This window comes from Schizophyllum commune (genome assembly GCF_000143185.2).
Source record: "Schizophyllum commune H4-8 unplaced genomic scaffold SCHCOscaffold_6, whole genome shotgun sequence".
Classification (NCBI taxonomy): Eukaryota; Fungi; Basidiomycota; class Agaricomycetes; order Agaricales; family Schizophyllaceae; genus Schizophyllum; species Schizophyllum commune.
Window position 1 is genome coordinate 195,122 of NW_026089543.1, and position 19,054 is coordinate 214,175.

The following is a 19,054-nucleotide window of genomic DNA, read 5'->3' on the forward strand; positions in this document are numbered from 1 at the left end:
CTTTCACCATTCATGAGCAGACTTCCCAGTACTTAGCTTCTTGACGCGATTCCACTCGTCTCTCCTTCTGTCCACATCGTCGTGGTCCTCTTCCGGAGAACGAAAGGTGACCTGGCGCAAACCCGGAAATGTCGTCGCCATCCAGGCCCCCAGCTCCTCTCCACTCCCGATAGGCGAGTCCTGTACCGCGAGCTCCTTCAGCGCCCAATATCGTTGCGCTCGTCCACTTGCATCTGACTGCAGGATAGGCACCGCCGTAGCGTCCATCGGCAGCGTCAAGCACGCAAACTCCGGACACCGCTCGACAAATGCAAGCAGGGCGCGAAGGGTAAGCGTAGGACGCGACCCACGTACGGCAGGACTCGCGGAGCCTCCGATGTGAAAGCTGCGCAAACAGGGCCACCAGCTGGCGATCGCCTCGCAGTCGCGATCCGTAATTATTACCTGCGCGTACTCGAAGTTGAGCGCAAAGTCGGTCATGTGCGGGAAGACGGCGAACATCTCGATGTCGCTGAAGTCGAAAGTCAAGCTGGGAGGGTGCGTGCCCTCGAGAGACAGGGCGCGCAAGGACCGGTAAGGCGCGTATTGATCGTGTATAGAGCGAAGGATCGAGAGGAGCATGTCTCTGGACTCGACGGAAAAGGGTGGCTGGTTGCTGCAATTGGGATCTTGGTCGATGGAGATGTCGCCAACCAAGTCGCGCCCTGTACTGCCCAGCAGCCTCCATGCGCGCTGAAGCGGCAGCCCAAATATCGCAACACTGCGAAGAGCGGGGAATCTCGGGAAGGACCAGGACTCCGTTATACTAACATCGTCCGCCGCGAGACTTTGAAACTCGAGCCGCAACTTGCGGATCCTCATGCTCGTCGACAGCACGAGAATGATTTCTGGCGCGATCTGACCTGCATCGCCCAGGTAGAGCGTGACGTCTTGTAGACATCTGCAAGCAGCCAGCGCGCGGGCCAGCCGCACCTCATAGCGCTGAGCGATGTCGGCAACCGACAGGACTACATGTTTCCTCAGCGGGTGCCGCTCGTCGCCCACGCCCAGATGGATCATCCTGAGATCGCGGTATTTATCCGCTAACTGGTCGGGGTCGAAGAAGTTCGCATCGCTTGTCGGGCTGTTGATCCAGGTGATCGTACTGTAAGGATATAGGATATCAGCGCTGATGAGCTGGTCTCTGGCGGATGATTTGTTGCACTGTCAGAGACCTTAGGTTGGGAAACAGCGGAACGGAGGGCGGAGGATAGGCGACAATGGCGGCGACCAAGGAGGGCGAACACAACATGAAAGTCAAGTCCACAAAGCACTGGGCCTTCACGAAGCGTGCGCGCTTGGAGACGGATTCCCAGTCCTGAGGTTCCAAAGGCCGCGTAATCCGCTGGGGAATCGTATGAATGAGCATGTTTAGAATGAGGAAAAGCAAGCCAAGCGTACGAAATTTCTACGTCGCCGACCATACGCGCCCGGCGGTAGTTCCTGGAATGAGAGTATCAGTAGGACGCTTCACACGTATGTGCAAGTCGTACAATTGTGTCTTCTGCCCACGCACTCTCGGGAATGAGGCGCAACAAAGGTATGATGTGGACGACGTGTGACCAGAACTCCTGATCCGCCTCTGGGTACCATCCTTTGCAGACAAGTCGCAGCGTACCGAGATCAGGAGGCCAAAGCTCTCGAAAGATCAGAAACCTGAGGTCAGATATATTGAGCGGGTTTTGCATGGAGAGTTGGATGACCAAAGGGGAGATGACGGTCGGGATCAGAAGGAAAACGAAATTCGGGTGATTCTCACGTGGCTTCGGGCACTCGCCGAAGTTCAATCAAACGATGGGATAGCCTAGCTAGCCCAGCGAGGGGATCCTCGGGGCGACGGCCTGGTGATGGCTCGGGATGAGATAGCAGCTGGTCTACACACGTGTCTACGCGGTGGTATAGGCGTGTGGCTCGGGCCTACGGCCCGGGATCCCTACTCCAACGACAAGAAAGTGGACTTAACGATACATTGCGCGGTATAGGTATCAAGCAGAAGGTTAATCGAACAAAATAGTGTGCATGCGCGCAGTCATGTAAATTACGGAACGGACATAGTGGCCGCCCCCTAGATAAGGGTAAGCGTACTCGATGCGGTTGAGGATACGAGTGGCGTACCTCAAGGTCCTCTCGCTTCATCTCCCGTAATTTCTCCCAGGGTGGAAGTCCCATAGCGCGTGGAATGTTATTCCAAACTCTTTCTGATTCATCTTTGAATTTTCTGCGTAGTTCCGATAGGCATACGTCGCAGAGCCTCGAAATGTGTCCATTGTCGGCGTCGATCCAATCACGTAGATATGTCAAAGGCCGACTGATGAGAAGGCTCTCGAGGTCGTCATCATCGATCCAGTCACGACGTATTCGATCGCATCCCACTTTGCCACATCCCGCAGACGAATCCAAGAACAAATGAATTATTCTCGCGTCCGCAATCGCTCTGTAGGCGAAGAAGCACATTAAAATGTCGTCTGGCGCAATCCCACGCTCCTTTCCCATCCATATCGGTCGCGAGATGTAGTCCTCCCGTTCCTCACGTGCCAAGCACAGGCAGAGTACAGGAAGGAGCCATAATGCCTGAACTTCGCGCGCAAGGGCTAGTTCCGCTTTGAGAGTGCAAGCAACATCTTCGATGTCGTAGCTGCGCTCCAATTCGAGTTCGTTTTCGAGGTTTGCGAGCTCCGTCGGACATGTGATGGACAGGTGCTGCAAGGCGCGCCGTCGAAGCGGGCCAACGTCGTATTTGTGCGAGAGTCGAAGAACGCCCTCGAGTACACCAAAGGATGTTCTAGCTGGCGGTGGGAGGAAGTAACTAGTCAAGAAGTGTCAGGGGAAATCAGGCCGACGCGATGAAAACGACATACTCCGGGAAGTACAAAGCACGTAGGAAATGACGCATATCTTGGGCGTCGTCTGGGAAGACCGCCAGCTGGACACCTTCGTAGGTTTCCTGCGAGGCGGGCGTAGGGAGGGACACCATATCCCGAAAGACGGTCGCATGAATGGCCAGCACGCCTTTGTGCACGCGAAAAAGCGCGAGACCGGTCTGAATGACAAGGTTGCCGTCGTCGAACCAGAGGTCACGGTAAGTCGATTCCATGCTCACAACGTCGGCGAACTCTCGAGAGCCAGCGCAGGCTCCTGACTCGCTGGCGACGGCGACGTATGTTGGCAGAGGCGGTTCGACCTCGATGGTGGCGGGAGCAAAGGCGCAATCGATGTCGGGCCGGCAGGCGTGGCACAGCTGCACGTGCTCACCAGCTGATTTTCCGCATGTTCCGAAGGCTCGTCAAGTCCGATTCAATTCCCAAGCGCAGGCCATCGCGAAATAATCAATGAAGAGCGAGTTTCCTTCTGAGACATAACCATCTGTACTCGCATGTCACAAGCCGGCATCTTACCTTTAACATCGCGTCTGGAAACTCCTGCGCGATCTTGGATCCAGCGCGCATCCGGGGATTCCGTATATCATTCTTGGCATCAAAACTAATGAGGGTAAGTCTCGACAGAGACTACAGCGTCTAGCACTAGATAGACATACTCAGGCTACAGCATCAAGGCGTCCCTACTATTCTTTATCTCAATTTCGCGTCGTTCCTAGCGGCGTAAGGAGTGCGCTTACTTCGATATCCAGCTTCTTCATTTCCAGAAGCTTATCCCATGGAGGCAGTCCGGAGACCTCAGGGAGCGAGTCCCATATACGCCTTTTCTCCTTGACATACCCGACGCGGGCCATCGAGCGACATACTGGACTGCAAGCGCCCCATGCACCCTTGCTCACCCATTCGTCAAGTGCTGTCAGAGGTTTCACGCGCGTGCTGGCAATATCCACCGCCACGACGGCTTTCTCCCGCCGCGTGCACGTTGGGCTACCGCACGTCTCGCTGTAGAAGATGTTGTGGATATCCGAATCCATAACGGCCTTATACACGCAGAGGGATGCTATCGTGTCTTCGATGGACAGGGATCGCAGCTTGCCCGCATATCTGCAGGTTCCAGTGATCTCGTGCCCATCGCACAGGCTCATGTTGAGAAGGAGAATCGGTAGTGCCCAGAGAGCCTGAACCTCTCGAGCGAGCGCGATCTCAGCTTTCAGTAGTGGGCTGAGATCATCGAAGGTCGCGGTGTACGAGCGATCCAAGTTGATCTCGTCCTTCAGCTCGTCCAGGTCAGTGACGCACGCGCGGGCCATATGCTGGAGAGCGCGTCGACGAAGGGAAGGGGCGTCATATTTATGAGCCAAGCGGAGTACGCCTTCCAATCTCTCAAATGTCGTCATCTCGGGAGGAGGGAGGAAATAGCTAGGCCAATCGTAAGCAACAGATCAAGTAACAGACGGACAGTCCGCCGCTACGCACTCCGGGATGTATATAGCACGCAAGAAGTGGTGCATATCTTGTGCATCATCGGGAAATTCCGCAAGCTGAGCGCCTTCATATGCGTCGAAAGAGGCGGGCGCAGGGAGTGAAGCCATATCTCGGAGGACGTTGGAGTGAAAGCAAAGCACGCCTTTGTGCACGCGGAAGAGCGCCTGGCCAGCCTGGATGACGAGATTACCGTCATCGAACCAGAGATCGCGATAGGCAGGCGGAGGGCCAGAATCCATGGTTCTGTAGTATGTCCTGGAAACGTGAAGCGGAGTGGCGAGATGGTGGTCAGAGCTCAACCAGATCGTCACCGCGTGGGCGGTGCACGGAACTTCCCGACTATTATGTGGCGTTCTGTTTGTCCTAGTTTTCTATTCCAACGACGAGCGCTAGATGCACCCCAACGACCGGTCAAGTTGAACGCTGCGCGGCGATATAGTACACTACTGTTACATTGTATGCGTGTATGGAGTCGGATAAGTATAGCGAAGGCCGCCACTTCTACGCGGAAAGACTACCGGAATTGTGGGGTCAAGAGGTACGCCATATGCCACCAGGGAAGAACGACTTGGAGGTGACGCGCTGAGCGCGTGATATGATACGATGGTTGGTCGGGAAGTGCTCGATCCCAAAGGAGGGAAGGCGAGGGGTATATATGAAGGGATGATGCTCGGAGAGGTGGGAGAGGATGAAGGTCTGGGAAAGGACCGCCCCAACCTAATCGCACGGGATCGCCGAAGTCGATACGGAGTGAGCGCCCGAGTGCAGTTCAAGTCGCCGATAGAGCAGGGTATGTCGATGGCGGTGTTGGCGACCGATGGCGAGCGATGTGCCTCGCCATGGAAACTCTCCGACTGCGACATCTTCGCTCGTGAGGGATCCGCCCATCTAGCACTTCTCCTCCATCCCAATGACCGCGTAACGCCCTTTCCTCCCAATCCCCGCCCGCCTAACGCGATTTGCGGCCGTCAGATTGACGACGCCAGCCAGGATCAGCGTTCCCGCGACAGCCGCGGCAAAGATCGCCAGTGCGGGCGATCCTCCGCCGTCTGCATCCCCGGTTCTGCCAGCACCCACGAAGCCTCCCTCGCCATGCGCAGCGACCCAGGCGCGCGCGGCCAGCCACGCCTGCACGCCTACCCAGCCTCCCGCTAGTAGATTGAGCGCGCCGGCGAGGATGAAGGCGGCGATCGCGCAGAGGAGAACATGGGGTGAGAATGCCTCGCCGAGGATGGGAGATGCTTCGCTGCAGGTGAGGAGGTGGGCGTGTGCGAGGCCGGTGAGGGAGATCCTGAAGATGAGTCAGGATACAGGACGCATGTAAGAAAGCGAGGAAAGAAGGCAATGGGGTTGTGCATGAATGGAAAGAGATGGTGAGTGGATGAGGGAAGTGTACTGACCAGAGGTTCAGGAGGGCGAGGGAACCATAGCTAGATGGGCGAGTCAGTTGATAGTGGGCATGCATGACTGCGAGACGCACCATACGCCCACTAAGCGGTCCATCCTGAGCGTCTCCTGGCTGGACTACGATCTTCGGCGCGTCGATTGAAAGGACCCAGTACGCGTACAGGGTAGAGACGCGCGCGAGAGGAAGAACAGAACGAAGCTCGAAGGCGAAGAGAAAGAAAAAAGCGAAACCCGAGCGCGGAAGTCTAAGAGCGTTGCCCGCGACGGCGGGTGTCTGAGACCTGGAGGCGGCTAGCGCTTTCTATGATGTATGTACCGGCATGGGACATTGCCTCCGCGATCGTGGCTTCCTAAGAGTTGCAACGACTTCCTAGTGAGGCACGATGGCATCCGTCGGAGGCGTCGTGGCTTCCGGCTGAGGTGCGCAGGCTTCCTTCCGAGGTATGGTAGCTGTCTTGTAAGCTTGCACGACGCCCGCGCCCTGCGTCCCTTGCGCATCCCAGCTGCCTGCATTGAATGGATTGCGGCCTGAATCCAATGAAGACGGGGTCCTAACTTCAATAGAGACCGCACTTACACGTACGTGGTAATCAGGCTTCCATCCTCCCGAGGCAACCGATAGATCGCCGACGGATACGGTGGCGCGTCGTGAGGGGCGGAGCCGATCTTTGACAGAGGTATTAGCGAGGGCGGTAGAGTGGGGGATTCGGGGGAGCCAGCAGAGAAATTGGGACGCATTCCCATGTTGTAGGGTAACAAGAGAAATGGGTCTTGACTACTTGGACTGCGGGCGAGGACTTGCGGTGGTAAACCAGAGATGCTAGCGTGTAACGCCGCGCGGTAGCCTGAAGCAGACGTCGAGCCGTGGGTGCAACACAGAGAACTCGAGATATTGACGGACTATAGAACATCGGGAAAGTTTGGAGGGTACGCACTACGGGCTTCGCGTCCGGTCTGTTCGGCTGTTGCGGCTGAGCTCTTGAAGCGATGTTGAAGTTCATCTTACGATGTCTGCGAGAGCCACGCAGCCGGTATATGCGCAGTAGATCTCAATATAGGCGGAGAGGATGCGTCGAGGAGTCGGTAAAGAAGTAGAGGCCGTCGCCTGAAGTGGATACTGTAAGCGCAAGAGAAGAACCAAGTCCGGAAATGCCAGTGCAAAGACGCCAATACGGGAGTTGCCGACCTGATTCCCACGCCACATCATGGCAGCATTATCTTGGTCCTGACCATCATCATGGACCAAGTTGCCTAGACCTTCGCGCACGCCCGCTGCCTTGACGCACTGATAACTGCCTATCTAAATGCTGGCATGCCATCTCCGTTCCGACTACCAGCTCGAAATTGAAGTTTAAGCGCGCGGACCCCGAGCGGTCCGCCAAGGTACAGAAGCACTTCCCGGCTATCCAACTTCGACATCCCCACGCCCTCCTTATCATTCACTTTGTCCGGCACCCGCTCTCCGTCACAGGATCTGCACACATGCGCCGTCCCCCGGCCTGCTGATGGCGGCATCCCCACCGACTTATCTATTCGATGATGCGCTATAAGACTCCGGACGGAGGAGTGGACGCGGTCTGCTAATTGCTTCAGCCTTCCTCGCGCGTCAAACCCTCTTAGGCGCGACCATGATCCTCTCGTACGCGCTAGCTGGCGCGCTGCTCAGCGTGGGCGCGCGCGGCGCGCTCGTGCAGACGCAGGTCGACCTCACGCCCTTCATGAACAACAAGGCGGCAGCGGTCGAGGGGCAGATGGCGAACTTCGACGGTCATAATGGGTCGTATCCGGCTGAGTACCTTCCGCAGGGAACATTGACGGACGCGTCGATCAATGTAGGTGATCGGGGGAAGGGGATTAGTGGTGAACGCCGGCTAACACGAACGCAGTACACGCTCCCGGTGTTCACGAACCCCGACCCAGCCGTCCTGGACAACATCAACTGCACGGGACAGACGATCGACGTGCCGCGCGGGAAGTACCACTCTTTCAACTTCCTTGGCGCGACGGACGGGATCGCGTATGTGAACGGGGAGTTCTTCGCGGTGCGTGGCGCGTCATGCTGCTCCTTCACCCTTCTGACATTTCACTAGGTTTACGACGATAACTCGACGGAGAGCCTCGGCTTCGTTGTCGCTCCCTGGTGGTTGAAGAACCCTTCGGATGGGTAGGTTCCATGCCTGTGTCCCTAGGCTCCCCGTTTTCACTTACCACCCCTTCCAGCCCGATCACCGTTCCCTATCTCAACGAAGGGCTCGCAAACGGCACAACGCACAGAAACTGTACGCTTTCTTCATACATCCTTCTACCTCCAACCTCATTGACGCTGCTCTCATTCCCAGACAACATCACGCGCATGTTCACCTTCCAGCACCACGTCGACAACTCGAAGGTTCTGACCAGCTTTATCTTGCCCAAGTGAGTTCACTATCCTCCCTTCCGCGCGAATTGCCTCCCTGTCCAACCTCGCTGACGCACTCAACGTTACTGACGCTAACCTTTCCCTCAGCCAGACAGGCAGCTCGCAACTGACCGGCACGGTCAGCATCCACGTCTTCGCGATCACGCTCGTCTCCGGGTCCAACGCCACCGCGGACGCACCCGTACTCGAAGTGCAGAACGTGCGGAGTACGACGAAGTGAGCTCACTCGTCCTTCCTTCATCTACCTATACATTCTTTCTCACCAATTTGGTACTGACCTCCTCGCCTATAGATTCCGCACGCTTGACTCCACCTCCACCCAGGCCCAACTCATCGAGCTCACCCTCGCCAACCTCGCCCCCTCGACCGCCGGCCCCGAGGCCTGGCTTACATCACCTTTGACCCTCTCGCTCAAGTCCGACGATGTTGAGACCGTACTGCCGGCGACGATCGTGCGGCTGCGGGGAGGCGACCAGGCGAAGGTGGTCGTGGGCGTGGTGAATAAGAAGGGCGTTGAGGCGGGGGCGAAGGGCAAGGCGCGGGTGGTGGCTACGCCTGGTGGGGTGGTGGCGACCGCCGGAGGAGCCGCTGAAAGTGATGGCGAGAAGAACGAGCGGGCGACATTTGCCAGGAACGAGAAAGTGCTCGCTGACGGTGGGAGGTCGGCGAGGGACGATAGCGTCGCCTGGGCCTCGGACAGGGAGTGGCCCATCGTGGCCGGAATCCCGGACTACTACGTCGGCGACGATAGCCTGAGCACACACGAGAGCGCTGAATGGTTCGACGATGCGAAGTTCGGGCTGTTCGTGCATTGGGGTGGGTCGCGCTCCTTCGTTCCCCGCCTCTCTGCCTCGTGCTCCTCCTATTGCTCACCCTCTCCCCCCTCTACCATCGTCCCTCACCTCCCTCCCGCCAACACCCACTCATGCTCTACCCAGGCATCTACTCCGTCCCCGCCTGGACCGTCTCCGGCACCCAGTACGCCGAGTGGTACTGGTACTGGCAGCGCAACCCCGCCAACGAATCCTCCGCCGTCTGGACGTACCACAAGGAGACGTACGGCGAGGACTTCTTCTACGATGAGTTCTTCCCGATGTTTACGGCGGATGCGTTCGACGCGGAGGAGTTCGTGCAGTTCGTAGCGGATGTGGGGGCGAAGTATTTTGTGAGTAGCACTCCAGCAGATATGGTCGTAGGTGTGGGGCGGAGATGCGAGGCTAACTGCGTCGCAGGTCATCACGACGAAGCATCACGACGGGTTTGCGCTCTTTGATACGGGCGCGTCGAGCAACAGGAACTCGCTGAACTATGGGCCGAAGTGAGTCCTGCGCTCCAATCTCTACCGTCGCTTCTGATGATCGCAACAGGCGCGACCTCATCGCCGAGATCATGCTCGCGGCGAACAATACGCAACCGCAGCTTCACCGTGGGGTAAGCATGTTCATCGATAGATCGTCTACCTCGTACTAACCCGCCACCAGCTCTACTACTCATTGCCGGAATGGTTCAATCCCGCGTTCGCCAAGTATGGCCACGCTGGCGGCGGCGATGACCTGTACCATAGGCGGAGCTCTGACCCGGACTCGGTGAGTAGTTCACCGCGCTCCTCAAGAGTTCTTCTGACCGACTCTGGCAGCCCGGTTACAACATCCTCCAGCGTACCGGCTTCGCTGGCGGTCTCGCCGCGTACGTGGCCTGTCCCATCCCCTTCTATCACTAGCCTTGCTTACCAACTCGATTGCTCCGCTGCCAGCAACGCCTACAACGCCAGTGCGCCCAAGGAGCCTTACACCGGATACGTCGAGGTCGATGACTTCCTCGAGGACATCATGAAGCCCCAGATGGAAGCGCTCTTCTACCAGTACGAGACGGATATCTTGTGGTGCGATGTCGGCGGGCCCACAGTCCTGCCGGATATCGCGCCGGAGTGGTTCAATTGGGCGAAGCAGGAGGGAAGACAGGTGGTGGCCAATGCGCGGTGTGGGGCGAATTACTCGGATTTCGATGTGAGTATGCGCTCGGCTGGGTGGAAGTGCGCACTGACTAGTCGACTCACAGAACCCAGAGTACTCGGCGACCAGTCATCTGAGTACGCACCCTTCTATCACTTGGTCGTTGCGCACCGCTGACCTCCTCTTACAGAGCTCCGCAAATGGGAGTCCAGTGAGGGCTCGGACCCCTACTCCTACGGCTACAACCGCGACACGCCGTACGAGGACTACCGCAATGCGACGTACATCCTCCACTCTCTCGTCGACATCGTTTCGAAGAATGGGAACTACCTGATCGACATCGGGCCGACGGCGAACGGAACGATCGTGCCGCCGTCGCGCAGCTCGCTGATGAAGGTCGGGAAGTGGTTGAAGATTGGGTGAGTGCGCTTTCAGAGGGAGCTGTGTCTAGTCGGGCTGACCTTTGGGAAGTGGTGACGCCATCTACGGGACGAAGTACTGGTACGTCGCAGCGGAGGACGGCGATCTGCGCTTCGTAAGTCTCAGCGTTCTCGCACGCGCCGCGCAGGTACTCACCTTCGCCTCGCAGACGACGAAAGACGACGCCTTCTACATCCTGTCGCTGGTCTATCCCGAAGGCGGCGTTATCTCCACGAAGCTCCCCTTGCCGCTCAAGGAGGGCGACAAGGCAACCTTCCTTGGGCGCGACACCGCGGACAGAGAACTCGACTGGAAGTGGACTGACGACGGTGTCTTCGAGCTCTACGCGGACGAGGATGACCTGAAGCAAGTAGACGACGTGTGGGCGTTCAAGGTACTGTACACGTAGAGAGGATGTTTATCAGAGACCGTAATGACACTCATCTGCAATGCGGCGCGACGGAGTTAATGATCGAAAGGAGGGATGTTACGGTGTGTATCCAATGGCCAGGGAGAGGGTCGAATTAGGTGAGCGAGAATCGGTGGATGTTTGCGGCCGACGCTCATGTGATGTCCAACATCTAGGGCAACAACGTACATATTGGGCTGCGAGGTGTCACTCGAGGGCGCTAAGAGACGCTGCGGTGCCTTCAGACGACATGGGGATGTCGTGAGCTTGCCCCTTTGCGTAGGGCTATCACTGCGCCGACTATTCGTGCAGAAGTCCAGACAGAATATCCCCGTCAGCGGAGTGGCGATGATGACGGCAAGCACCCCAAAGTGCTCGACGACACTCGCGACCAACGGTGACTCAGAGATCTCGACAGACTGACCTATTGTTGAAAAGCATCGCTAGGCACGCGAGGATGTCCGTTAATCGCGTTGAAATGACATTGTTCCTGTATTTTTCTGTGATTCGTGCGCTCGTCGCGTAACATATTCCAGCCTAGCACTCACGACCTCAGCTCCCTCGTACCTCTCGCACGGCCCTCAGATTCCTCCGACGGGCGAACTCAGCAGTATAAAAACCGGCTCAACCACCGCAGAACACCAGACTCAGTCTACACCTGCTTTCACACTCGACCTCAGCTTTACAGCAAACTTCTCCATCTCATCCACCATGTTCGACAAGGCTGGCATTTGTACGTCGTTTCTCGTACCCCTAAGGCATTGCTCACGCAGAAATGGGCAGACACCATCGTCAACCGCAAGGCGAAGGCGCTGATCAGCTCGTACGGTGAGCACCAGCGTCCTCTCAGCGTCGTCGAGGTTGACTCTCGACTCGCAGGCGAGCACGTAAAATTGTCCCCTGCGTTGGGGCCCAAGGAAAACCTCTGCCAGCTCTGGTTCGTGAAGCCCTCTGAGGGCGGTTCCTTCGTCATCACGAACCTGGCGACGGGCAAGTCGCTTGACCTTCTGGGAGGTACGTGTCTTGTGCCCTGATTGTACGCCGTGCTGTGCTTATGCGCGCTGCAGCCTCTCCTGAGGATTGGACGCTCGTCGTTGGGCGAACCAGCCCCGAGGGTGGTGCCGCCCATCAGCGCTGGATCATCAAGCCCGCCCCGGACGCGAAGTACGACAAGTGAGTATCTCTGCTTCGGCATCCTCGTCGTCGCTAACTTCGGTGGCACAGAATTCAGAATGTGGTGACAGACAGTACGTCGCCGCGCGGCATGGTTTACTGATGACCAGGCCCTCATCCCGCCCTCAGCTTTCATGAGCCAGGGCCCCGAGAACGACGAGTGAGAGGGTCGTTCGACGTACGCTTCTCGGCGCTTACACACGCTCGACAGAAACAGGGTCTTTGGCAAGAAGGGAGACTGGGTCGACGACAATGATATCCCCCACCAGTGGCGCTTCAACAAGTACAGCATCCGCGGCGCGCAGGTCGGGAAGGTTCTTGAGGCGAACAAGAAGCTGGAGGGCAAGGTCACCATCGAGCACCCGACACGCATGTACGTTCTCCGATTCCATTATACATGCCTACACATGAGCTGACATCAATACCCTCGCAGTTACTTTGTCCTCGACGGCGCCGTCCTCAAGAGCTTATGGCAGAAGGGTCGCATCGCCGACTTCCATCAGCGCAAGGCGCTCTTCGAGCATGACGAGTTCGAGATCGGTAAATATTCCGTCTGTCTGTTTGCAACAACGTGCCAAATATTCTCGCATCAGTGTACAAGGCCTACGTCGCCCAGTGGGCGTATAAGAGCATCAATGTCGACGTGAGTCTTGGGATCTGTCAGGCCTCCTCCTCGCTAACGATCGTATCAGGGCTTCGGCATCCTCGCTGGCTCGGCGATCTGTACCGACGAGGAAGGTGTGAAGCGTACCGTCCTCATCTCTCTGACGGGCGAAGCTCTGGACACCATCATCTTCTTCGAGTGAGCGTCCATCCGCACCCGATCCGCCTACGCTAACTCATCCCATCCACAGTCCACAGACCAGCGAGATCACCGTGCGTGTATTGTGTGCTATGCGACATTCGCTACTGACACTATCTACAGAAGGATGTGCTGGAGAACATCATCTCGGTCATCGTTTGAAGAGCCTGGCCGGTGCCGAAGAGGTGGACGCAAGTGTGGCGAGGTTGATCAAGGGATGGGAGCGATTTCAGTTGTATGTGGTACGACGTAATTTTGTGCAGTAATCTCGCGTAGTAAGGTAGCAATACTACGAGCGATATCACAGGACTGCAAAACAATGGCTAAATCATCAGAAAAGGGCGCGCTTGATTTTGGCGCCCCACCTCGTAGGCATCCCTCCACTCTTCGTGCGCTTCTCAAATGAGGGCGTTATACCGAGCTTCATATCCCTCTCCCGCGCCCTTTGCCGCCTGCTACCGGGAAGTGGTGCTGTTGCAGCCGCGCTGTGAGTACTGAATGCCTTGTGGGCGCGTGGCTGAGATGATATCGGTATTTTCTAGCGTGCGTTAAAGGGAGTCAAAATGCAACTCACCGAACTTGGCAGATAAAACGACCCCTAAATCACATTCGTAAGTACGATATGATGTACAAGAGCTGAAGATGCTTACAGGAGGGGCTGGCTTGGGGCTGCGGGGTCGTCTCGACAGGTACGAGTCATGCGATCTTTCCATTCGGTGTGGCGCAGATACGTTAACCTTCCGATCTCATAAGCGTCGAATATAAGAGTTTCCTCACGGCCTACAGTATTTCTGGGACGTGGTTCGTCTATAAAGAGGTCACGCTAGCCAGAATTCATGGCGTCAGTCATAATCAACTTGTGCCTGGATGGATAGCTCACAATGTTCGTTTGATTGAGAAGTTCCCGAGCCAGTTTCTCGCGTATACTAGGGTCCTGCTGCATCGTAATCAGCACATACAGATTGCGACTGCACAGTTCGAGAAGGTCTCCTGTAGTGGCGTCATCAACGTAGGGACAACGATGCGCAGGAAGTCGTAGGTTATGGTGCGGGAAAGAGGAGAGCGTGTCGCGTCGCACGCGTATGGACATCGCCAGAAGCCACTGCGGTTCATTGCGCCAGGGCGGGTGCGTGTGGACATGCGCCTTCGGAACTCCGCCCTGCGCGCAGACCGCGTTGGGCGTCGCGACAGGAATCAGGATAGTGCCGAGCTTCTGAAGGACAGGCGGTAGAACCCAGGACTGCTCGAACGACCCCATGAGGCAAACGAAGAAATCGTGCTGTTGCTCGCTGGCTTGAATAACCAAGCATGGGCGCTCCTTGTTGAAGCGTGAAACGTGCGAAGAGTACACGGTGGCCTCCTCAATGAGCTTGGTTCCCATCCGCCCAGAGCAAAGGCTTCGTATCAGCGTGAGGAGGTGTGATTTCTCCTCATTGGCTACGGGTAGTCCAGCGTCGAGGCGAACAAAGTCCTCGACGAAAGGTTTGAGGGCCGTCAGAAAGGGCTCGCGAGTGCCCAGGATATCGCCCACGCGAGGCTCGAGCAGAATGGGCCGCCCACCTTCGGCATGGCAAGGAACAGCGCACCCACACGGTGCGATGAAGTGAGAGACAGTCGCCATTACGGACTGAGAGTGAAAACAGATGAAGATGTTGGTGTTCCTCAACTTCCCTTGCGTATAAAAGTGAAATCCGACAGGCCCTTGCACTTTGGTCCGAGCTCTCAGAATTCCTACAGTTTGTGCCGCTGCATAATTTCACTGCCAAGTCTGAATACTCCCTGGTCATGTTCAACAATAAGCATTCCTATTGTTGACCGATGGGGATGCTGCGAGATGGAGGTATGTCAGCGGTCGGAGGTAATGAGATGGCAAACGACTACGTATCTGTAAATAGTACCTACCTAAGCGATGCTCTATGGACCACGCAGAGCTGCGGATAGATATGGCATGGTGGTACGACGCGAAAAGAAATCATTGGATCTTGATGAGCGCTACGTGATATCATCTCACGTGGTAGAGTTCGTGCGGCAAAGTCCGATGCTGAACTCGCTAGTTGACCAGCATTCTCAGGCTTACCCGGTGCCTGCAGAAGCCCGTCCTTCGCCACCGGCAACCTCGGCGGCTCGAGGCAAGCTGGTATGATCAGTCGCTGTCACTCTTCTTTCCTCTCTCCTGACCCGATCCCCATTCCCTCACGTTCTTCCGCCTCGACATGAGTCTCCTTCCATACATGGGCGCTTATGTTGTCGTATCATTGGATCCAGTCAAAAGCGTGGAGCAGATCGACGACGATATTGTTCAAGAGCAAGCTCGGGCGCTTGAATGTGGAAAATATGTGGCGGCGGCAACTTGGGTGCGTCGTCCTCATTCTTCATGCCTTGATGATGATTGACTTGGAATACAGGAACTACACCCTTTAGGCGCCTTTACTGCGCAACGGACGCTCATTTGGGACTTTGTGACGCAAGGCCTTCCTCCCAAAGACCCCGAAACCGGATTCGAGCCCTACATGACCGTCCCCATCCATCCGAACACCTTGCATCCGGAGAGCAGACGCCCCGTCGAGACCCTGCCTCCCCTTCCCTGGGATAACTGCTACCACGCCTCCATCCACCGGCTGGATTCGGCGATGTGCGTGACGAAGGAGATCGACGCGGACCCCCAGTCCTGCTTCTCGCCGCCTGAAAGCCAGGTCATTGACGCATACCTTGAGGCCGATTTGGGCTATGCGACGCGCGTGAGGCGCGCGAAGCTCGCGGGTGAGCCGGCGCCGGAGCCGCACTTTGTGTCGGCGAACGTTCTGAGGATGATCAGGATGGCGAATAAATGGCGTCGCGAGGATGGCAAGCCCTGGTGGCTCATCACTCGGGAGGACGCACAAGCGAATATGGCAAGACGTGCGCTAGAGGGAGACTCGACTTGCGAGGAAGACAACGGCGCTGCTTTTCAAGCGCCTGACGACGCTGAACAACCATCGGAGCCAGCCGCAAATATAATGCCCGATGATCTGCCCACCCACGAAGCTGCTTCTGCTTCTCCCCCAGTTCCTAACGCAAATGCCTCCGCATCAGCCCCGTCCGAGTCGTCGTATGAGTCTGACTTCAAAGACGTCGTCGCCGGTATCCTCCTCGGCATCAACACCGCGTCTAGCAACCTTCCCTGGCTCTACGTCGAGTCCTACGATATCCGCCAATTTGACGCGCCGCCGGATCCTACTGGCTTCTTCGAGGAGCTGAAGAAGCTGGAAAAGTGAGTGCGACCCTCTTCTCGCTGCCTATGTCTTCGTTGCCACGTCGGTCAGTCGTATTGACGCATCTCAGAATCAAGACAGACTACGTCGAGCGGCAGAAGGCCCGTCTAAAAGAGGTCCAACGACAAGATGCTGAGTATATCGCTTCGATCGAGGCGCGAGGGAGGGCTGGCAAGCCGCGTCATCGCAGCCTCCTCGTCAAGAAGCTATCCTGTACGTCGCGTGACGAATGCGCACCCCTACGCCTATTAATCATTACGCGACAGGTCTGCCATTCGTGAAGTCCGCCAAATTCTTGCGTGCGCGACTTGCTCGTTCGATTAGTATCCCGTCCGATTCACCTGAGTCTGAGAAGGTGCGGTCAGGCTCTCGGTGGTCGCGCATATTGCCCTTGTGTAAAGGTACCTCAAAAAATGCGGTGCCCACGGTTCTATGAATACATATGGACGAATATCCAATCCGAAGAATTACTCAATGGTCGTGGCCCGTACTCCTTCGGGTTATTCTCTTGTATTTGTGGCCTGAAGCCTTGACAAAATGCCTCTTGCTATCTATATGCCCCTTTTATATGAATTGATTTCAGTGTCCACCTATATGTCTGCAAGGGATGTAGTACACCGCATATCGAACAGTGTGACGCATGTGACATGTTCAACTTCCGGATCACTCCGGACGCGTGTCATGTGTCGCGAAGGCGTCCGCATTTGGTGCGCCTTGTCCTCAACCACTTCGCGCCGCGGATAGCAACATAAGAAGCACTTAAGAGCTCAAGATGATTCCTTGTCCCACCTCCATCTATCCTCATCTCATCTCCCGTAACCGCTGTTCGCACACCTCGATAGGAGGCCAGCTTTTTCGTATCCGTTATCTTGGCCCCACGTCTGAATTTTAACCTTTCTCTCCTCGCTTCTTGTCCCTCTCTTTCTGCTCTTAATATCACCCTGGACGCACGGCCACGATGACTTTGCCCTGGCGCGGCGCCTACGTCGTTCTATCTCTCGATCCAGCGTCAAGTCTGAAGGACATCGACGATCCCATAGTGAACGAAGACCTGCGAAAGATGAAGTGCGGTAGATATGTGGCGACAGCGACGGAGGTGCGTACTGCTATCAATGATCCACCAACAATGGCTGAGCATGCGCTAGGATCATCACCCTCTTTCCGCGCTTATGCCACAGCGCACGTTTAGCTGGGACTTTGTTGTTCAGGGCATGCCTTCCGATGCCCCAGAAGTCTTTTTCAAGTCATACATGACTGTTCCCATCCTACCCAACACTACGCATCCAGAAAGCAGGCGCCCAGTCGAGCCCCTCCCTCATCTTCCCTGGGAAGGTTGCTATCATGCCCGGCTTTACCGGACGGTCGCGATTTGCGAGACCCTCGACACGGAAGAGAACCCACAGTCGTGCCTCTCCCCGGAAGAGGCAGCCGTTCTCGACCAGTATATCTCAACCGACAACAACTATTCTGTGCTGTGCGAGCGCGCAAAGCAAGACGGCGAATATCCGCCGTTGCACGACGTTCCCGCGCAGGTTTTGATGGCCATACGTCTTGCGAATAAGCGCCGGCGCGCGGATGGCAAGCCCTGGTGGGCCATTGTTTGCGAGCGTGCTCAGAAGCGACAAGCAGAGGAGGCGGCTCAGGCCGTCGCGTTTCAAAGTTCCACCCTTCCTACGACCGTATCACCGCTGAGCGACCACACCCCTATCTCGCAAGAGATGGATTCTGCACCGTCCCGTGAGCTCTCACTGCCGCCTATTGTTGCCGAGACGCCCACCGTCCGCCCTTCGCCCGCTGCTCAGGCTACACAAGAGCGCCAGGGAAGCGGCTCCGACAGCGGCTCGGACGCCTGCTCAGTCTCTGGACCCGAGGACATGCTTGCCGCGCTCCTGGGACTTGATGAGCTCGAGAAGCAATTACCCTGGGTCAAGATCGAGTCCTACAACATCCAGCGGTTCGACGTCCCGCCGCATCCATCTGGGTTCTTCGAGGAGCTGAAGGAATTAGAAAGGTAAGCTGCGCCTATCATGCCCTTTGTGTACGACGTGCACGATTGTCTAACGTCTAATCAGGATTAGAAGTGACTATATCGAACGTCAGAAGAAGCGTTTGGAGGACGTCCAACGCCAGGACGCCGACTATATGGCGTCGATTGAGGCGCGTGGGCGCCCGGTCTCGGGACCTGCGAAGCAAACCCTGGCGACCAGAATCTCAACGTCGACGAGTACGTATACCGTTGGAAGTACACCCGCGCGCAATCTGACGAAGTCGTAGAGCGCGTTAGACGTTTGATGAGTCGGGGCTCTCGTGCCAAAGAGACTACCCCGGCGAACATTGAAGCAGTTCGAGCGTCGACGGAGGCTTCGGGCCCTCCCGCATCAAAGAAGTCGCATGCCATTCAGCGACTTCGCCACTTGATTTTCTCTCGCATCACCGTCAGCGCTGCGTAGTACACCGGCGCCGCTTAGGGCCGTGTACTGCTCCTTCCCTGTCGGGCGGTTCAACGTAGCAGAACGGGCTATCAGAATATTTAACATTGTGTCGGCTCAATATAATCTTGCGGATCTCCCCTTTCCTACTACTAATGGTTGAAGAAAGCGGACCTGAATAAATTCGGCACGCAGGTAAACCCGACGATTCGAACAGTGTGACATGTGTGACATGTTCGACTTTCGGATCACTCCCGTCGCGCGACACGAAGGCGTCCGCATTTGGTGCTCCTTGTTCTCGACCATTTCACATTGGCGAATAGCAACGGGAGCAATATATAAGGGAGCTGGAAATGAATTCATGGCATATTACTCTCCTTCACCGTCTCCTT

The 19,054-nt window shown here is 56.6% G+C and overlaps 7 protein-coding genes across 7 annotated transcripts; 4 read left to right on the forward strand and 3 right to left on the reverse strand.

The window, feature by feature from the left end:
• Positions 1 to 4,679, reverse strand: SCHCODRAFT_01189408 (uncharacterized protein; the record flags this gene model as incomplete). Its single annotated transcript, XM_003031916.3, has 11 exons — positions 4,392 to 4,679; positions 3,656 to 4,334; positions 3,575 to 3,579; positions 3,435 to 3,519; positions 2,898 to 3,277; positions 2,155 to 2,845; positions 2,082 to 2,104; positions 1,533 to 1,695; positions 1,441 to 1,482; positions 1,215 to 1,384; positions 1 to 1,144 (listed from the first exon to the last, which is right to left on the reverse strand). The coding sequence occupies exons 1-11, from the start codon at positions 4,637 to 4,639 to the stop codon at positions 4 to 6; spliced, it is 3,627 nt and encodes a 1,208-aa protein (XP_003031962.1). The 5' UTR covers positions 4,640 to 4,679.
• A 122-nt stretch (positions 4,680 to 4,801) lies between these two features.
• SCHCODRAFT_02541145 (uncharacterized protein) lies at positions 4,802 to 6,808 on the reverse strand (the record flags this gene model as incomplete). Its single annotated transcript, XM_003031915.3, has 4 exons — positions 4,802 to 5,691; positions 5,801 to 5,830; positions 6,391 to 6,652; positions 6,709 to 6,808. The coding sequence occupies 4 exons, from the start codon at positions 6,806 to 6,808 to the stop codon at positions 5,289 to 5,291; spliced, it is 795 nt and encodes a 264-aa protein (XP_003031961.1). The 3' UTR covers positions 4,802 to 5,288.
• A 240-nt stretch (positions 6,809 to 7,048) lies between these two features.
• SCHCODRAFT_02624823 (glycoside hydrolase) lies at positions 7,049 to 11,062 on the forward strand. The gene is made up of 17 exons (XM_050345264.1): positions 7,049 to 7,639; positions 7,694 to 7,849; positions 7,898 to 7,971; positions 8,028 to 8,086; positions 8,147 to 8,222; positions 8,314 to 8,442; positions 8,519 to 9,042; positions 9,165 to 9,391; positions 9,459 to 9,544; positions 9,594 to 9,657; positions 9,708 to 9,812; positions 9,863 to 9,912; positions 9,980 to 10,232; positions 10,285 to 10,315; positions 10,369 to 10,597; positions 10,650 to 10,713; positions 10,768 to 11,062. The coding sequence occupies exons 1-17, from the start codon at positions 7,436 to 7,438 to the stop codon at positions 11,005 to 11,007; spliced, it is 2,571 nt and encodes an 856-aa protein (XP_050199865.1). The 5' UTR covers positions 7,049 to 7,435; the 3' UTR covers positions 11,008 to 11,062.
• A 397-nt stretch (positions 11,063 to 11,459) lies between these two features.
• Positions 11,460 to 13,316, forward strand: SCHCODRAFT_02624825 (uncharacterized protein). Its single transcript, XM_050345265.1, has 12 exons — positions 11,460 to 11,740; positions 11,791 to 11,835; positions 11,887 to 12,021; positions 12,075 to 12,180; positions 12,232 to 12,254; positions 12,310 to 12,340; positions 12,392 to 12,553; positions 12,614 to 12,720; positions 12,774 to 12,823; positions 12,873 to 12,982; positions 13,035 to 13,056; positions 13,106 to 13,316. The coding sequence occupies exons 1-12, from the start codon at positions 11,719 to 11,721 to the stop codon at positions 13,142 to 13,144; spliced, it is 852 nt and encodes a 283-aa protein (XP_050199866.1). The 5' UTR covers positions 11,460 to 11,718; the 3' UTR covers positions 13,145 to 13,316.
• On the reverse strand, positions 13,277 to 14,603 carry SCHCODRAFT_02624828 (uncharacterized protein; the record flags this gene model as incomplete). Its single annotated transcript, XM_003031914.3, has 3 exons — positions 13,277 to 13,580; positions 13,633 to 13,805; positions 13,863 to 14,603. The coding sequence occupies 3 exons, from the start codon at positions 14,601 to 14,603 to the stop codon at positions 13,553 to 13,555; spliced, it is 942 nt and encodes a 313-aa protein (XP_003031960.2). The 3' UTR covers positions 13,277 to 13,552.
• Positions 14,604 to 15,154: 551 nt separating this feature from the next.
• SCHCODRAFT_02541155 (uncharacterized protein) lies at positions 15,155 to 16,731 on the forward strand. Its single transcript, XM_003032360.2, has 4 exons — positions 15,155 to 15,336; positions 15,388 to 16,232; positions 16,304 to 16,446; positions 16,500 to 16,731. Exons 1-4 carry the CDS (start codon positions 15,196 to 15,198, stop codon positions 16,667 to 16,669), a joined length of 1,299 nt encoding a protein of 432 aa, XP_003032406.1. The 5' UTR covers positions 15,155 to 15,195; the 3' UTR covers positions 16,670 to 16,731.
• Positions 16,732 to 16,994: 263 nt separating this feature from the next.
• SCHCODRAFT_02541156 (uncharacterized protein) lies at positions 16,995 to 18,803 on the forward strand. Its single transcript, XM_050343610.1, has 4 exons — positions 16,995 to 17,329; positions 17,379 to 18,244; positions 18,306 to 18,457; positions 18,508 to 18,803. The coding sequence occupies exons 1-4, from the start codon at positions 17,192 to 17,194 to the stop codon at positions 18,681 to 18,683; spliced, it is 1,332 nt and encodes a 443-aa protein (XP_050199867.1). The 5' UTR covers positions 16,995 to 17,191; the 3' UTR covers positions 18,684 to 18,803.
• Positions 18,804 to 19,054: the final 251 nt, after the last annotated feature.

What these genes read in the sequence shown, in the direction of transcription:
- SCHCODRAFT_02541156 (XM_050343610.1), top strand. Translation starts at nt 17,192, where the DNA reads ATGACTTTGCCCTGGCGCGGCGCCTACGTCGTTCTATCTCTCGATCCA. An exon ending in GAGCTGAAGGAATTAGAAAG is followed by an intron (nt 18,245 to 18,305) that starts GTAAGCTGCGCC and finishes ACGTCTAATCAG; the next exon opens with GATTAGAAGTGACTATATCG. An exon ending in CAGAATCTCAACGTCGACGA is followed by an intron (nt 18,458 to 18,507) that starts GTACGTATACCG and finishes ACGAAGTCGTAG; the next exon opens with AGCGCGTTAGACGTTTGATG.
- SCHCODRAFT_02624823 (XM_050345264.1), top strand. Translation starts at nt 7,436, where the DNA reads ATGATCCTCTCGTACGCGCTAGCTGGCGCGCTGCTCAGCGTGGGCGCG. An exon ending in GGAGCTCTGACCCGGACTCG is followed by an intron (nt 9,813 to 9,862) that starts GTGAGTAGTTCA and finishes CGACTCTGGCAG; the next exon opens with CCCGGTTACAACATCCTCCA. An exon ending in CTCGGCGACCAGTCATCTGA is followed by an intron (nt 10,316 to 10,368) that starts GTACGCACCCTT and finishes CTCCTCTTACAG; the next exon opens with AGCTCCGCAAATGGGAGTCC.
- SCHCODRAFT_02541155 (XM_003032360.2), top strand. Translation starts at nt 15,196, where the DNA reads ATGAGTCTCCTTCCATACATGGGCGCTTATGTTGTCGTATCATTGGAT. An exon ending in GAGCTGAAGAAGCTGGAAAA is followed by an intron (nt 16,233 to 16,303) that starts GTGAGTGCGACC and finishes GACGCATCTCAG; the next exon opens with AATCAAGACAGACTACGTCG. An exon ending in CCTCGTCAAGAAGCTATCCT is followed by an intron (nt 16,447 to 16,499) that starts GTACGTCGCGTG and finishes ATTACGCGACAG; the next exon opens with GTCTGCCATTCGTGAAGTCC.
- SCHCODRAFT_02624825 (XM_050345265.1), top strand. Translation starts at nt 11,719, where the DNA reads ATGTTCGACAAGGCTGGCATTT. An exon ending in GTCGCTTGACCTTCTGGGAG is followed by an intron (nt 12,022 to 12,074) that starts GTACGTGTCTTG and finishes TGCGCGCTGCAG; the next exon opens with CCTCTCCTGAGGATTGGACG. An exon ending in CAGGGCCCCGAGAACGACGA is followed by an intron (nt 12,341 to 12,391) that starts GTGAGAGGGTCG and finishes CACGCTCGACAG; the next exon opens with AAACAGGGTCTTTGGCAAGA.